The 18,207-nt window shown below is 36.3% G+C and overlaps 1 protein-coding gene across 9 annotated transcripts in view; it reads right to left on the reverse strand.

Moving 5' to 3' along the window:
• Positions 1 to 18,207, reverse strand: part of LOC128701491 (uncharacterized) — a 248,289-nt gene that overhangs the window by 181,259 nt on the left and 48,823 nt on the right. Inside the window, exon 1 of one of the 9 annotated variants that reach the window (XM_070101767.1) lies at positions 1,690 to 1,802. The exons of the other annotated variants lie outside the window; for them this stretch is intronic. Within the exon in view, the coding sequence (XP_069957868.1) occupies positions 1,690 to 1,782 (93 nt within the window). The 5' untranslated portion in view covers positions 1,783 to 1,802. Of the gene's footprint in view, positions 1 to 1,689; positions 1,803 to 18,207 lie in introns of those variants that run through there. 9 annotated transcript variants of the gene reach the window in all.

Below are 18,207 nucleotides of genomic sequence, written 5' to 3' on the forward strand. Positions count from 1 at the left end.
TAAATGGATATAATTTATATAAACCAAAGGAAATATTCATATTATTGTCAAAACTGCTTTTTATGAAACAAGATTCAATTATATTCCTGTCGACCATGGACTTGCTTGATACTACTTTCTCAACTTTTTGAAAATCAATTGGATGGCTAAAATCTCTTACATGAATAAATAGAGCATTGGAATCTTGTCCAGTTCTAATGCTATATTTATGTTGTTTTAATCTTAGTTCGAGATTTTTACCAGTTTGACTGTAATAAACTTTATCGCAAATTTTACAAGGAATCTTATAGACACATCCATCAGCATTTTGGGGGGAATTCTTTATCAAAAGTTTTTTTTACTGTGTCAAGATTTTTGAATACAACTTTAATATTAAAAGTCTTAAGAAGAGAAGGCATATCAACCAAGTTTTCATGATAAGTGATAGTGAGGTGTTGGCCAGACCCCTTATATAGCTTCCTTGGATGCTTTACTTTCATAGTTCCTTGATAATGTGAGTAGTCACGAAAGCGCTTGGAATTTCTCTATTCTTTCAGAGTGGTTGTTTTGCATATATATATATATATATATATATATATATATATATATATATATATATATATATATATATATATATATATATATATATATATATATATATATATATATATATATATATATATATATATATATATATATATATATATATATATATATATATATATATATATATATATATATATATATATACATATGTATATATATATGTATATATATATATATATATATATATATATATATATATATATATATATATATATATATATATATATATATATATATATATATATATATATTGTGGAGAAATTTTCTCCAGGAGGGGGGTATCAGCCCCCTTCAGCCCCCTTCAGCCCTTTCAGCCCTGAGGGGCCACTCAGAGGGGGCGAGCGTCTTGTTTACTGCTAGAGTGAGTAATTGATCACAGATGCTATGCCACGTAATCAAGTGACCTCTGCTCCTTGCAGGGGTGTTGCAAGTGTATTTTTATAAGAGACAGTGCATCTCTTACTTTAGCAGGACAATTAAGGAAAATCCTACTCCCACTTTATTACCATAGTAAAGATAGTGCATTGTTGTCTATGATTAAGACAGCAAGAAACAAACATTCTGCTTTGCTTCATCGAGGAGGTGACAAGGATGCAAGGTACTAGGTCAGCGTTTTTTTTTTTTTTTGTGCTGGGGGCAGTGACGGCATGGAGAGCTGTGGCGTCTGGCAGATTACTTTTGACTCTAGAGAGAGTCACACTGACGCCAGGATAACCAGCAAAGGACACTGATCTGTGCGTTAGTGTGAATAAAGTGTGATACATTGTGAACAATAAAGACAAATCTTGTGGAACATAGTGTACCAGTGTGCGTTTCCTAGACAATGGAAGACGTGGACATCCAAAGACACTTCAGCTTCTATCAAGTCACCGATACCTGTCGAAGGTGTTGAGAACACCATAGCTCACGTTACAAAGAGCAAGGTATGTTACGAATTTCTTGTAGATCGGGGGATTGCGCAATTCTTGAGTCACAAGGAGTTTGTAATCAACCTATAATCGGCAGTAAGGTGTGGACTTTTGAGTCCAAACAAGTAAGTATTCGTCAGCCATCATCGAATGAAATATGCTGACATAACACCCCCTAGGGGTAATTTATACTTACAAATTGTATCTCTTGACAGCCCACTGTTGTGATGGTTTCGACAGCTTCTAGACCTCGTCTGCAGGGGCGGCTGTGTAGACGATTTGCTGTCATTTATCAGCTAAGTGTTCATTATATATATATATATAATAAACATAGCAGGTAAGGCCAGATTCTCAACAGAGTTTTGGTCGTGCTCGAACCGGATAAAGACCACACTTTGGTCCAAATATGTTGTACTACAGTGTACAAATAACCTATGAGCCAAGGTCCTTCGAAAAAAGCTGTAAAACTAGTGTTTTACAATATAAATCAGTATAAATGAGTCCCTCCAGACTCAATTACAGAGAATGGGCAGCCAAAAGAAAACGGGCGCTCACCCAGCGTTCACCCAACGAAAACGGGAGCTGGGTGACTCACCCAACAAGAAGACGGGGGATGGTATCCTGCACCCTCCATCAACTGCTCCAATCTGGAGAAAATGCTGATTAATACAACACCACCAAGTGATGTTGTTTGTCTGAGTGTATATATATACACATAGTGTTTATAATGTTTATAGACAGAAATTAAGAGACAAGATTGTGTTAAAGTTTGTTTCTTATAGATTTACCTGTTATATTAAAGGAACTTATATATAAAGTGTAAGCTTTCAAATATATATTAACAGTGAAATTTATATATGTGTAAGTAATATTCACGTGTGATTACAGTTATACAGTGACATTTATAGTGTATAGTGAATGAAGTGTATAACATCGTTATTTACGATTAATCATCATGGTCAGGCTGACACAGCACACAAGCCATAAACACCAGCCACATGTACGGTGTACCCTTCATGGTCATTGACCCTGAGGTTAAGCTTAGTGGGTCAGTAGTGTCTGACTCGATTATTGCTGACTTAAGCATAACTAAAACTCAGCTGTTTATAGCAGTACAGTGTTTTTTAAACACTCTAAGTGTGGTGCTAGAATTTTCAGTATACCATTAAAATGGCTTGTTTGAAAACTCAGTTTCAGTCTTTACAGACTAAGATTACACAATTAGAAAATCTAATTTCAGTCTGTCTAGGATTAACTCAAGATACAAACATAGATTTTGATGATCTTGAAGTCAAGTTTGAATTATTTACACAACGTCTGGAAATAATTAATTCAGACTATACACATTATGAAAATAAATTTCTTGAATCAGATCCATCTGAGGATGAAATTAAAAATGTTTTGGATACTTTTAGTGATCAACAATTAAGGTGGACAGGAGTACAGGCTATCTGCCGTAAAACTCTGTCACAGAGACCTACTGTAACTAGTGGTCAAACACCTGTTACACCTGTAACAACAACAAGTGTCCCATTACCAAGCTTACCTACATTGTCATTACCTATTTTCCAAGGTCATAATTATGAAGAATTCATTAGTGGTTTTCAATCCATAGTAAATTCACGAACTGACATAGATGAGATTGCTAAGTTCAATTACCTTAAATGTCTTGTGAAGGGAGAACCCTATGAACTGATTAAGTCATTTCCGGTGGTCAAAGGCAATTATCAACTAGCCTTACGTGTCTTAGCAGACAATTACTTCGATGCTGACAAGGCTAGAGTTAGACATGCAGTCTTAATATCAAGCTTGAAGCCACCCAAACATTGTTTTTCAGACTTACAGGCATTTAGAATTACATTAGACAATAGTCTCAGATCTCTAGGTGCTAAATATGACCTAAGACAATGTGATTGGTTTATCAGTGGTATTGTACAGGATAAGCTGTCACCACAAACTATTGAACGATTAAATATTATGTTCAATAAACGCTATTTCACTTGTGAAGAAATTAGCAATGGTTTACAAACAATAGTTTCATGCATGCAAGCAACGAGACAAGATGAAGAATCCACAAATCCAGTGGATAATAAACCTTCAACTCAGTATAAAAAGAGTATAACTACTCCCACTAAACCACATAATGGGAAATCCCATATAGGCATTTATCAAGCTGTGAATACAATAGACAGTAAACAGACTGTCATACATAAACGTACTCCAAAATGTGTACTTTGTGATGGAACACATTGGGCACAGTATTGTAGTCAATACACATTAATGGAGGCACGTAAACAACGTGTTCATCAGCTGAAAAGATGCATCAAGTGTTTAGGTGAACACAAGGGATGTAAATGCTCACTGAAGAAGTGTTTTAAATGCAAGGGTATGCATCATACAGCATTATGCCCAAATACTTTTGCTGAACAGCAGCAGACTTCCACAGAATCAGGAAGTCAACAAGCAACAGCATTAAATGTGAGAGATAAGTTTAAAGCAACTGCTCTCCCGATAGCCCGAGTTGAGTTATCTAATAAATTACACAAAACCAATGTGCTAACACTATTTGATCAAGGCTCACAAAGGTCCTTCATAAGAAGATCAGTGTTGCAGAAACTGAATAAACAACCCTATGCCAAAATACAGTTAGATATAGCTGGTTTTTTCCACAATTCTGGTAAACAGACATATGACCTAGCCAGAATCACTGTTGGTCTAGGAAACAGGAAAAAGACAGTAGAAGCTGTGGTAGTAGATGATTTGCCTAAGTCTGTGCAGATCCAGGGATTAAAAGAAACAGTTGCAGCACTAAAAGCAGCTAAGGTCAAGTTAGCCTGTCCTGACATACAGACGGACACAATTAGTCCAATTGATTTAATCATTGGAAGTGATTATTATCACTGTTTTGTGCAAAATATAGTAAGTAAACATGATGTTCACTTGCTGAAAACAGCAGGAGGCCACATGATATGTGGTCCCATTCCCTCTCAAAGTGGGAAAGAAGCTGATATTGATTCAGTGGAAAATGTACTAGTTACGAGAATAACCGCTGATCATGTACCACAGCAAAAATTATCATTACTGGAAGAAATGAATGAACCAGTTGATAAGTTGTGGGATTTAGATGCGATAGGTATTGATGTAAATAAACCAAGCCCACAAGAGTCTCAGACTTATAACCAATATTTGGACACTGTCAAATATAAAGATGGACAGTATTGGGTTAGGTTACCATGGAAATTAAATCCACCACATCTGCCTAACAATTATCGCATGGCTTTCGGACAAATGAAAGCACAAATACATGAGCTCAGGAAGAATCCAGAGCTACTGACTGTCTATGATAATATCATACAAGAACAGTTGGACAATAAATTCATTGAGGAAATAGTCGAAGATAAGTTGAAGACAAACGCTCATTATCTCCCGCACCATGGAGTCAGAAAAGATTCTGAAACCACTCCACTACGTGTTGTATATAATTGCAGCGCACGTGCAAATAAAGATGTAGCAAGTCTTAATGACTGTCTGATGACCGGACCCTCACTAACTGAGAAGCTTGGAGACGTGCTCATGAAATTTCGCATAAACCCATATGCCTACACGGCTGATATTTCCAAAGCTTTCTTAAGAGTAGGACTACAAGAAATAGATAGAGATTATACTCGATTCTTGTGACCTGAAAATCCACATGATCCTCAAAGTCCTGTGAAAACTTATCGTTTCAAATCAGTATTATTTGGGGCAACATCCTCTCCATTCTTACTAGAAGCTACTCTAAATACACATTTGAAGAAATCTGAAAGTCCCTTCAAAGAAGTCTTAAAGAAAAGTTTCTATGTGGACAATCTTCAAGGTACTGTGAATAAAGAGGATGATTTGAAATCCTTATACAGAGAAGCTAACAAGGAGATGAAAGAAGCAAACATGCCTCTAAGGATGTGGAATACAAATTCAAAGCAATTAAGGGAACTTATCAAAGAAGATTTCCCTGAAACTGAAATTCCTGATTGCAACAATATGCTGGGACTTAATTGGAACACACAGGAAGATACTTTGAGTCTCAAAAGGATAAACAATAAATCATGCAGTACACTCACTAAACGTAGTTTACTGTCAGAGGTATCACAATGTTTTGATCCTATAGGACTCGTCTCACCAATTACCATAAAAGGTAAAATGCTTATGCAAGATGCATGGAAAATCAAAATTGGATGGGATGAGAACTTGCCTCTAGAAATAAGTCAAGCATGGGATGAAATATCCAAGGAGTTTAAACAACTTCATCAAATTAAATTTCCCAGACAAATAGGTCAAGAGGGAAACAATTACACATTACATGTGTTCTGTGATGCGTCAACCAGAGGTTATGGCGCTGTAGCTTACATGAGTAATGCTGAAGGAAGTACACTAATTACTTCAAAGGCCAGGGTAGCACCCTTGAAGGTCAGAACAGTACCACAATTGGAACTGACAGCACTCTATGTAGGTACAAAATTAGCTGTCTATCTCAACAAAGTACTTGATCATCTCACTATTGAGAAAACCGTGATCTGGAGTGATAATGAAGCAGTTCTCCAGTGGTTAAGAAATAATAAGAGTAAGCTGGTCTATGTACAGAACAGAGTAGCAGAAATAAAAGAGATGCAGAGAGATTATCTCTTTCTCCACGTCTCTACCCAAGAGAATCCAGCTGACATGTTGTCACGTGGTGTCCCACTCAAGAAATTTGTGGATAATAAATTATGGCTCCACGGACCGAACTGGCTCTCTAATGAAAATAACTGGCCTCAGCAAAAAGCTCACATTATGCCAGAAGAAACAGTCTGCTTGAACACAGCAGAAATAAGTTGTGTAAATACTGCAGACACAACAGAAATAGTCATTGATGGATCTAATTACTCATCTTTGGGTAAACTCTTAAGAGTTACAGCTCTTGTCTTTAAATTCATTAAAGGAATGAAACCTGATTATGAATGTCTTGAACCCATTAAATACTGGGTGAAACTAATACAGAAAGACGTTTTCTCTACAGAATATAAATTTCTAGAAACACAAGATAAATCCCCAAAGAAACCTGTTATGATTAATTCTTTAGGACTTTATCTCGACTCAGAAAAGATTATAAGATGTCGAGGAAGAATTCATAATTCTTCACTACCTAAAGAAGCCATACATCCAATATTGATCCCCAAGAATCATTGGCTAACAAAACTGATTGTGCAAAACGCCCACAGTAACGTGTTACATGGTGGGGTAGCTGACACACTTTGTCATATACGACAATCTTACTGGATACCTCAAGGTCGACAAAGTGTGAAAAAACAAATAAAGGACTGTATTACTTGTCGTCACTACGATATGCGAGTATGTCAGTATCCAGGTCCACCTCCATATCCCTCTGAAAGAGTTTGTCATATCACTCCATTTGAGGTGACAGGTGTAGATTACACTGGACCAATAATTTTAACCAAAACAGTTGACAAAGTTCCCATCAAGGTGTACATCTGTTTGTTCACTTGTGCTACAACTAGAGCAGTACATCTAGAAGTAGCCACTGACATGTCTGCTGAAACCTTTATCAAATTATTCAGAAGGTTTGCAGCCAGAAGGGCATGTCCCAAACTGATGATTTCAGATAATGCAACGAACTTTGTTGCTGGTGCTGCTTATATAAGCAAGATCTTTGATCAACCAGAAGTACAACAGATGCTGAATCAACGCAGATGTCGTTGGAGATACATTCCTCCTAAATCTCCATGGCACGGCGGATTTTATGAAAGAATGATCGGCATTGTAAAACGTTGTTTAAGGAAGACTCTTCATCGTCAGAGAATAGACTTAGAAGAATTCCGTACAGTTGTGACTGAAATAGAAAATAGAGTCAACAACAGACCTCTAACTTATGTTACCGATGATCTGGACAATTTAGAAGTGTTAAGTCCATCTCATTTACTCCATGGCAGAAGGCTCGAACCTGTTCCTCCCATGAATGATAAAGAAATCATAGAGGATCCTACTTATTTCGAACCTGAGCAAATCAGACGTAAATTCAAACACCTTAATAAAGTGATTGAATGTTGGGAGAAAATTTGGCGAGAAGACTATCTCACCTCATTGAGAGAACACTTCCATGGAGCTGGTGTTCCTGAAAATCATAAGTCCTTAAGACCTGGTGACATAGTGATTATCGACAATGATGGTCCGAGGTCCCAATGGCCACTTGGAAAAATTGTGACCATATATCCTGATGCAAATGGAATCATCAGGACAGTTGATGTTTTGAGCAAAGGTGTAGTGAATAAGCGGACAATAAATAAACTAGTGCCGTTAGAATTACACAGTGTTGAAAACAAAATTAGTGATTCTCCAGAAACCACACAGACTAAAGCTGTTCAGAAAAGACAAGCAGCAGTGGTGGCGAGTGAGAAAATCAAATTAATGTTAAGTGATGAATAGTTCACCTGCAGCGAACCTCCGCCGCCCCCCAGTGTGGAGAAATTTTCTCCAGGAGGGGGGTATCAGCCCCCTTCAGCCCCCTTCAGCCCTTTCAGCCCTGAGGGGCCACTCAGAGGGGGCGAGCGTCTTGTTTACTGCTAGAGTGAGTAATTGATCACAGATGCTATGCCACGTAATCAAGTGACCTCTGCTCCTTGCAGGGGTGTTGCAAGTGTATTTTTATAAGAGACAGTGCATCTCTTACTTTAGCAGGACAATTAAGGAAAATCCTACTCCCACTTTATTACCATAGTAAAGATAGTGCATTGTTGTCTATGATTAAGACAGCAAGAAACAAACATTCTGCTTTGCTTCATCGAGGAGGTGACAAGGATGCAAGGTACTAGGTCAGCGTTTTTTTTTTTTTTTTGTGCTGGGGGCAGTGACGGCATGGAGAGCTGTGGCGTCTGGCAGATTACTTTTGACTCTAGAGAGAGTCACACTGACGCCAGGATAACCAGCAAAGGACACTGATCTGTGCGTTAGTGTGAATAAAGTGTCTCACAAAACACAATAAACTCTTAAGAGAAGTGTGATCAGCTTCTCTTGTGATACATTGTGAACAATAAAGACAAATCTTGTGGAACATAGTGTACCAGTGTGCGTTTCCTAGACAATGGAAGACGTGGACATCCAAAGACACTTCAGCTTCTATCAAGTCACCGATACCTGTCGAAGGTGTTGAGAACACCATAGCTCACGTTACAAAGAGCAAGGTATGTTACGAATTTCTTGTAGATCGGGGGATTGCGCAATTCTTGAGTCACAAGGAGTTTGTAATCAACCTATAATCGGCAGTAAGGTGTGGACTTTTGAGTCCAAACAAGTAAGTATTCGTCAGCCATCATCGAATGAAATATGCTGACATAACACCCCCTAGGGGTAATTTATACTTACAAATTGTATCTCTTGACAGCCCACTGTTGTGATGGTTTCGACAGCTTCTAGACCTCGTCTGCAGGGGCGGCTATGTAGACGATTTGCTGTCATTTATCAGCTAAGTGTTCATTATATATATATATAATAAACACAGCAGGTAAGGCCAAATTCTCAACATATATATATATATATATATATATATATATATATATATATATATATATATATATATATATATATATATATATATATATATATATATATATATATATATATATATATATATATATATATATATATATATATATATATATATATATATATATATATATATATATATATATGTCGTGCCGAATAGGCAGAACTTGCGATCTTGGCTTCAATAGCAACGCTCATCTTGCCATATAGGACATTTGAAAATTTGTGTATGCAATAATTTCGCCAAAGTCATTCTGAACCTAACGAAAAAAAATATATTTCACTGTGTTTAATATTAAATTTCTGTAAACAAATCTAAAATATATTTAGTTAGGTAAAGCTAAAATAAATTTTTCTTGTTATGATAAGGTTTGGTAAGTTTTCTAAGATTGTTTTGGTGCAAAATTAAAAAATTTTAGATTAACATTAATGAAAAAAATATATCTTTAAATGAATAAGAGAAAATTTTAGAAAGGACTTAATTTTAAATGAGTTCTTGCTAATTGACCAGTTTTACATATTCAGCACGACATATATATATATATATATATATATATATATATATATATATATATATATATATATATATATATATATATATATATATATATATATATATATATATATATATATATATATATATATATATAACAACACTGCACTAGCCAATGAGTCGAACCCATGCTATTTTGGCCCACCTCACGGTGAGAGAAAATGCATGACGCTTTAGACCACTAGACCACACAATCCTTAACAATGGTGTATCCAGCCATGCTAGATGTTGTACCCACCATCGAACGACATGCGGTGGTGTGGACGCCTCTGAGCTAGTATCATTCTTGAGAAGTCAGTTTCATTCTACTCCCTGTTTGTGTACTAGCTCATCAAGCAGTATATTATATTTTCGTAACCACGAAACTAGTGGGACTGAGCAATAACAACACTGCACTAGCCAAGAAGTTTGCTTTTATTATATTTCTAAGTATATTTTTTTTCAAATATGTAATATTTTTTGTTGTAGCTGTCATCAAGAGGACATGATGCTAATTTGTCTGTGCCAGCGATCCTACAAGAATGATACATGCAGCTGACCTACGTGTTTTTCTAGGGATCTGAGGACACTCGTGGTAGTGGTATCTCAAGGATCTGTGGCGCAGATGTAATGTGATGTGTACATTGTGCTGTCTCTGGTGGTGATATAAGGTTCATATATATATATATATATATATATATATATATATATATATATATATATATATATATATATATATACATATATATATATATATATATATATATATATATATAGACATACATATATATATATATACACATATATATATATACAGATATACACACATATATATATATACATATATATATATATATATATATATATATATATATATATATATATATATATATATATATATATATATATATATATATATATATATATATATATATATATATATATATATATATATATATATATATATATATATATATATATATATATATATATATATATATATATATATATATATATATATATATATATATATATATATATATATATATATATATATATATTTTTTTTTTTTTTTTTTTTTTTTTCAACAAGTCGGTCGTCTCCCACCGAGGCAGGGTGACCCAAAAAAAAGAAAGAAAATCCCCAAAAAGAAAATACTTTCATCATCATTCAACACTTTCACCACAGTCGCACATTATCACTGCTTTTGCAGAGATGCTCAGAATACAACAGTTTAGAAGCATATACGTATGGAGATACACAACATATCCCTCCAAACTGCCAATATCCCAAACCCCTCCTTTAAAGTGCAGGCATTGTACTTCCCATTTCCAGGACTCAAGTCCGACTATATGAAAAGAACCGGTTTCCCTGAATCCCTTCACTAAATATTACCCTGCTCACACTCCAACAGATCGTCAGGTCCCAAGTATCATTCGTCTCCATTCACTCCTATCTAACACGCTCATGCACGCTTGCTGGAAGTCCAAGCCCCTCACCCACAAAACCTCCTTTACCCCCTCTTTCCATCCCTTTCGAGGACGACCCCTACCCCTCTTTCCTTCCCCTATAGATTTATATGCTTTCCATGTCATTCTACTTTGATCCATTCTCTCTAAATGACCAAACCACCTCAACAACCCCTCTTCTGCCCTCTGACTAATGCTTTTATTAACTCCACACCTTCTCCTAATTTCCACACTCCGAATTTTCTGCATAATATTTACACCACACATTGCCCTTAGACAGGACATCTCCACTGCCTCCAACCGTCTCCTGGCTGCTGCATTTACCACCCAAGCTTCACATCCATATAAGAGTGTTGGTACTACTATACTTTCATACATTCCCATCTTTGCCTCCATAGATAACGTTTTTTGACTCCACATATACCTCAACGCACCACTCACCTTTTTTCCCTCATCAATTCTATGATTAACCTCATCCTTCATAAATCCATCCGCCGACACGTCAACTCCCAAGTATCTGAAAACATTCACTTCTTCCATACTCCTCCTCCCCAATTTGATATCCAATTTTTCTTTATCTAAATCTTTTGATACCCTCATCACCTTACTCTTTTCTATGTTCACTTTCAACTTTCTACCTTTACACACATTCGCAAACTCATCCACTAACCTTTGTAATTTTTCTTTAGAATCTCCCATAAGCACAGTATCATCAGCAAAAAGTAACTGTGTCAATTCCCATTTTGAATTTGATTCCCCATAATTTAATCCCACCCCTCTCCCGAACACCCTAGCATTTACTTCTTTTACAACCCCATCTATAAATATATTAAACAACCATGGTGACATTACACATCCCTGTCTAAGACCTACTTTTACCGGGAAGTAGTCTCCCTCTCTTCTACACACCCTACCCTGAGCCTCACTATCCTCATAAAAGCTCTTTACAGCATTTAGTAACTTACCACCTATTCCATATACTTGCAACATCTGCCACATTGCTCCTCTATCCACTCTATCATATGCCTTTTCTAAATCCATAAATGCAATAAAAACTTCCCTACCTTTATCTAAATACTGTTCACATATATGCTTCAATGTAAACACTTGATCTACACATCCCCTACCCACTCTGAAGCCTCCTTGCTTGTCCGCAATTCTACATTCTGTCTTACCTCTAATTCTTTCAATTATAACCCTACCGTATACTTTTCCTGGTATACTCAGTAAACTTATTCCTCTATAATTTTTACAATCTCTTTTGTCCCCTTTCCCTTTATATAAAGGGACTATACATGCTCTCCGCCAATCCCTAGGTACCTTCCACTTCAACACTATATCCCCCCCTGCTCTTAACGTTTCTGTCATGATCCCATCATGACATATATATATATATATATATATATATATATATATATATATATATATATATATATATATATATATATATATATATATATATATATATATATATATATATATATATATATATATATATATATATATATATATATATATATATATATATATATATATATATATATATATATATATATATATATATATATATATATATATATATATATATATATATATATATATATATATATATATATATATATATATATATATATATATATATATATATATATATATATATATATATATATATATATATATATATATATATATATATATATATATATATATATATATATATATATATATATATATATATATATATATATATATATTCACCCTAGCAAAGTTGGGGTTAAATATAAATAATATCAATAGATAGATAATATAGTCTATAGAGTATTTCCATTATGTGCCTGAAATGTAAACAATGATGTTCAAAGAAACTCTTTTGTGTTCACTTTCTCTCAGAATTCTGAGATTTAGCAGAAAAAGACTAAATACATTTCCTCTGAATCCATTGATCACATGAATGCAGATCACTCGATCTTCTCTTTCTTTTGTTAATCTGTACCACCATTGATTTTATCAATTAGCACGATTTGCGATATATCATAATCTGTAATGCATTAGAAACAGTTATCATCCTTATGTATAGTTCCTTATGTTCAATTGTTGTGTACATTGACAGTACATTGTGGCAGCAACATCTTTCTTAAGTAATTCACACAAAGGAGTTGTAATGAAAACTATAGAAACCTGTTAAGCCCACAAATGATCTTATGGCATCAACAGTTTTTAAGGTAAGAAAGTTTTGTACAGAAGTTACTTAAGTTTAGTCGTAACACCTCTAGGAGAGACTTCATGACCAATAAACTTGATCTCTGATCTAAAAATCTGACATTTAGAGAACTTTAGAATGGTTTCATCAAACTTACTGAGTTCCAAATATAGTCGCTTGTGATATGATTCCTAATCTTCTGAAAAGATCTATTACTTCTTCTAGGTACACCTTAGATGACATTAACAAAAACATGAAATGAAAAATAATTTTGAATCTTTTTGGCATAAAGTTTCCTAAAATCAATCACCGGCACCAAGTTCTGTCTTTCTTAGGTACTAAAATCATTGGTTCATTCCAGTGTGAATTACTGTGTGTGATGACAGTGTCATCAAACATCTGGTGGAATAACTCTTCGGTTACATCAACTTGAGAATGTGGAGTAGTGTGAAAGATCTCAGTGACAACCAGTCTTGATATGGCCAGCTCCTCGCTATGGCCAGCTCCTCGCTATGGCCAGCTCCTCGGATCACGTAATGGCCAGTTCCAAATTCTCTCATCAATTTTTTTTAAGACTTTGATGAAATTTAGGTATTTTTCGATATAGCCAGTTTCCCATCAGGGTCTAACATGCTATGGCCAGTCTTTCCTCAGGGTCTAACATGATATGGTCAGTTCACCTCAGGGTATAACATGCATTAACCAGGCCCCCCCCTCAGGGTATAACATGCTATAGCCACCTCCCCACAGGGTATAACATGCTATAGCCCCTTTCAGGGTATAACATTCTATAACCAGTTTCCATAAGGTTGTAACATGCTATGGAGAGTCCCCCTTAGGGTCTAACTTGCTATGGCCAGTCTCCACTCAGGGTATAACATGCTATGGCCAGTCAACATCATCTTCTAACATGATATGGTCAGTCCTCATCATTTTATAACATGTTATGGCCAGTCCCCCTCAGGGTCTAACATGTTAGTGCCAGTCACCCTTCAGGGTCAAACATATTATGGCTAGTTCCCCAAATGGTCTAACATGCTATGGCTAGCTCCCCTTCAGCGGGGATTATCAATCGAATCCTGGCTGTCTTCAAAAAGGCGCTGAAAAGGCACCTAAATTCAGCACCTGGCCAACCCGGCTGAGGTTTCTTCGCCGATTTGTGTGATCAGCAGTAACAGACTGGTTGATCAGGTCCTGATCTACCGTGATGTCTGGTCACAGACCAGGCCACAGGAGCATTGACCGCTGAAACCCTCTTCAGGGTATAATTCTCTAAATCCAGCTCTCCCTCAGGGTATAACTCTCTATGGCCAGCTCTCTTCTCAGGGTCTAGCATGGTATGGCCAGTTGAAGATTGAGACACTTTTGCAACATATGGGAACCTTTATTAAGGAAACGTTTCGCCACACACTGACTTCATCAGCCCAATACAAAGTAGAAATAGGTAAGGAGACGAGGAGTTTGAGGTATTCTGTCCCTCAACCTGGAATCGATGTTTTCAGTCCATCACTATTATAGAAAGTACAGCATAAGACCAGAGAAGTGGCTTATATACTGTAGTCAGGTGAGTGGAAACAGGAGGAGGCGGGATCACAGTGGAATCATCCACTCGTGCAAGCAGGTATTCGTCCAAATTTTGGACAAGTGTTGAAGAATTCCTTGTATCAAGACCCATGATGTTGCAGTGTCTGACAGATGTGACAAATGGTTTGAAAACCGACAAGTTTAAGATTGAGGCATTTATGCAACACATCGGAATCTTTATTAAGGAAATGCTTCGCCACACAGAAAAGTTTCCTTAATAAAGATTATTCAAACCATTTGTCACACATTGTATGGCCAGCTTTCCTGTCAGGGTCTTGCATGGTATGACCAGCTCTACCTCATGGTATAACTCTATACAGCCAGCTCCCCTCTCAGGGTATAACTCTATATGGCCAGCTCCCCTCACAGGGTATAGCTCGATATGGCCAGCACCCCTCTCAGGGTATAATTCTACATGGCCAGCTCCTCTCACAGGGTATAACTCAATATGGCCAGCTCCCCTCTCAGGGTATAACTCTATATGGCCAGCTCCCCTCACAGGGTATAACTCGATATGGCCAGCTCCCCTCTCAGGGTATAACTCTATGGCCAGCTCCTCCCTCAGGGTATAACTCTCTGTGGCCAGTTCCTCCCTCAGGGTATAGCTCCCTATGGCGATCTCAAGAATTTGAAAACCGATGTGAAGATAGTGATTAACAATTAATTCTGGCTTGGTAAAAGAACAAATGATTCTATCTTGACTTAATTATGTAATACTTTACAGAAGTGGGTATTTTGGCATCCCTTGAGAATGCTTTCTCATTATTTATATTTATGTATATTGAGTTATCTATATTTATTACCGTGCTTTGTGATGTTAAGCAAGGATTTTTTACAGATAGCATTATTGGTCACCTTAATGGGACATCGTGTGGTAGTTCTCTGTTCAATATTATTTCAGATGAATGATTTTAAAAATATTATTATGTTCATATGCATAACACGTCGTGAGTGTATTCTACCTCTAACCCGATATCCATTAACAAGTTGTGCAAGAATGGTACATAATACTGAAGAGCACCATAGTCGTGGAGGTTCTGAATCTCCATGACTACGGTGCTCTTCGCACCTACTCCAAGGTTGAGGGACTGATTACCTCATCTTCTGTGCATAGTCTTACTGTCTTCAAGTTATATCCTAGAATTTGTATTGATTTTAAAGCCACTTGATGGTGAAATGTCTACAATAAAGATACCCAGATGTTGCACATGTGTCTTAATTTCATCCATTAACAACTGAAGATCTAAACTCACTACGAAGTTGTTCTGTGGTAGACGACTAGCAACTAATTCTAAGTTAGATTTTCCTAATTTGCAACCTTCAGTTCTCATAAGAGATTCACAATGAGGAGACAGCATATCCCATGTTATATTCATATCGGAAAGTAACAAAGGAAGATTATCAGTGCATCTAGCCACGTCTGGATCTAGGTGTTTGTGGTGTAGCAAATCCAATATTCGTGGGGTGTTACCAAGCACCATGGTATGTTGTAGTGTTTTAGAATCTTAGGTTCAGGTGTAGAAGAAAGAAGTTCTACTTCTTCAGGAGGGAAATAGGTGGCTGAAGCTTCACCTAGATGAGTTTGGGAGTGAGTGTGAGAAGGATTTAGCTGGTAAGGAGGAAATGGTCACTAGCAGTGATAGTGGCAGCCGCATTAAGTGGCAAGTGGTTCACAGTTCAGGAAGAAGGAAGATAAGGATGGTTAACAGAAAAGATGTGAAGATAGGAAATCTATTCTCTGTTTTCCAGGATGAGTGTACTTAAATGGTTAGTGAGGTTGAAGGTACCACTGATTCCACTGCTAATAAAGGTAAGAGGCCTGTGTGGCAATTAATTGTTGCTTTTTTGTTTACCATCTCGATTTTTTTTTTTTCGCGAAAATCGCGTTTGTTTCGGTGTATTTCTTAGTAAACTGATGTTCTAGTGTAGTTACCCTTTTCAAAGACCAAAGAATACGACATGGAGAGCAGTAACTCAATTATATCGAAATATTCCCGATGGTATATATCTATATTATGGCTTATTTTATTCAGTCTAGAGTATATAACATGCTTGTATGTTATTTATAGTGTTTATTATATCAATTTAGATCAATTCTGATAGATAAATAAGCCGAAGAGTTGATATATAAGCTGTTATAAGCATAATATTGAAGAGATTTCTCCTGGCTCTTTCGATCGGGAATACTGCCGAGTGTTCCCAGATGGTGCCTGATTGGCTGGCACTCTATGGATAAGCTCCGCCTACTCTTATATGATGCCAAAAAGTCAGTTATTATATTAGAAAGAATAATGCGAGAAAAAGCGATAAAAAATAAGGAAAAATTTCCAAAAAATATATGGGCTGTGAGCAGACGCCGTACCCATATAACCGTCACCTTACCTGATATAAATGACTATAATTTCTTGTAGCAACGTCGCAGAACATTCATTCTGGTACCATTGTGCTGTCAAAGAGTTAAGCTATTTTTCTGTATACATATAACTCAATTTCCATAATTTTTCGATTTTTTGTTGAGCAGACGCGGAAAATTGCCCTACAGGACCGGTAAGAATATTTTAATAGTAGGAGATTCTCAGGTAAGATGTATGGACCGTGCTTTTTGTAACAGAGACAGAAAAGTCAGACATAGGGTGTGCCTTCCAGGAGCTGGTGTTGGTGACATAGTTAGCAGGTTGGATAATATTATGGCAGGTAATGGGAACAAGCCCATTATCTTAGTGCTGAGGGTAATGACATTGGGAAGGGCAGGAGACAGGAGCTGCTGGATAAGTACAGGTAAGCCTTAGAAGAAGCTAGGTCTAAGGGAGGGATCCCAGTCATATGTAGCATCTTGCCTAAAAAGGGAGTGGGCAATGAATCGATGTCTAGGGCAACTGGTATAAATTGCTGACTAGACAGGTGCTGCAAGGAACTTGGAATCCCAGTCATTGATAACTGGGATCTATTCTTTGGCAAACGAGATATGTATGCAAAGGATGGGGTTCATCTCTCTGGGTATGGAGTGGCTGCATTAGCCAATTCGATTGAGAGGGTAATTTATGACTTGTCTAGAAATTTAAACTGATAGATTACAGAGGTATGGGTGTTTGTCGGAAACAATCAGGCTGCAGTATTATGGTTAAAAACAGCAGTTATTACTGGAATACCTTAGGGATATGTTTAAAAGAAAATATTCAAAATAAAGTTGCTAGTAATGGCATATCAATTGATCAACAAACGAAGAGATATAGTACAGGGCAACAAGTGACTAGCTCACTTAAGGTTTACTATACAAATAGTAGGAGCTTAAGAAATAAGATAGATGAGCTAAGATTATTTGCAAGTGCAGGTAATATAGATATTATTGGTATA

This window comes from Cherax quadricarinatus, chromosome 78 (genome assembly GCF_038502225.1).
Source record: "Cherax quadricarinatus isolate ZL_2023a chromosome 78, ASM3850222v1, whole genome shotgun sequence".
NCBI lineage: Eukaryota > Metazoa > Arthropoda > Malacostraca > Decapoda > Parastacidae > Cherax > Cherax quadricarinatus.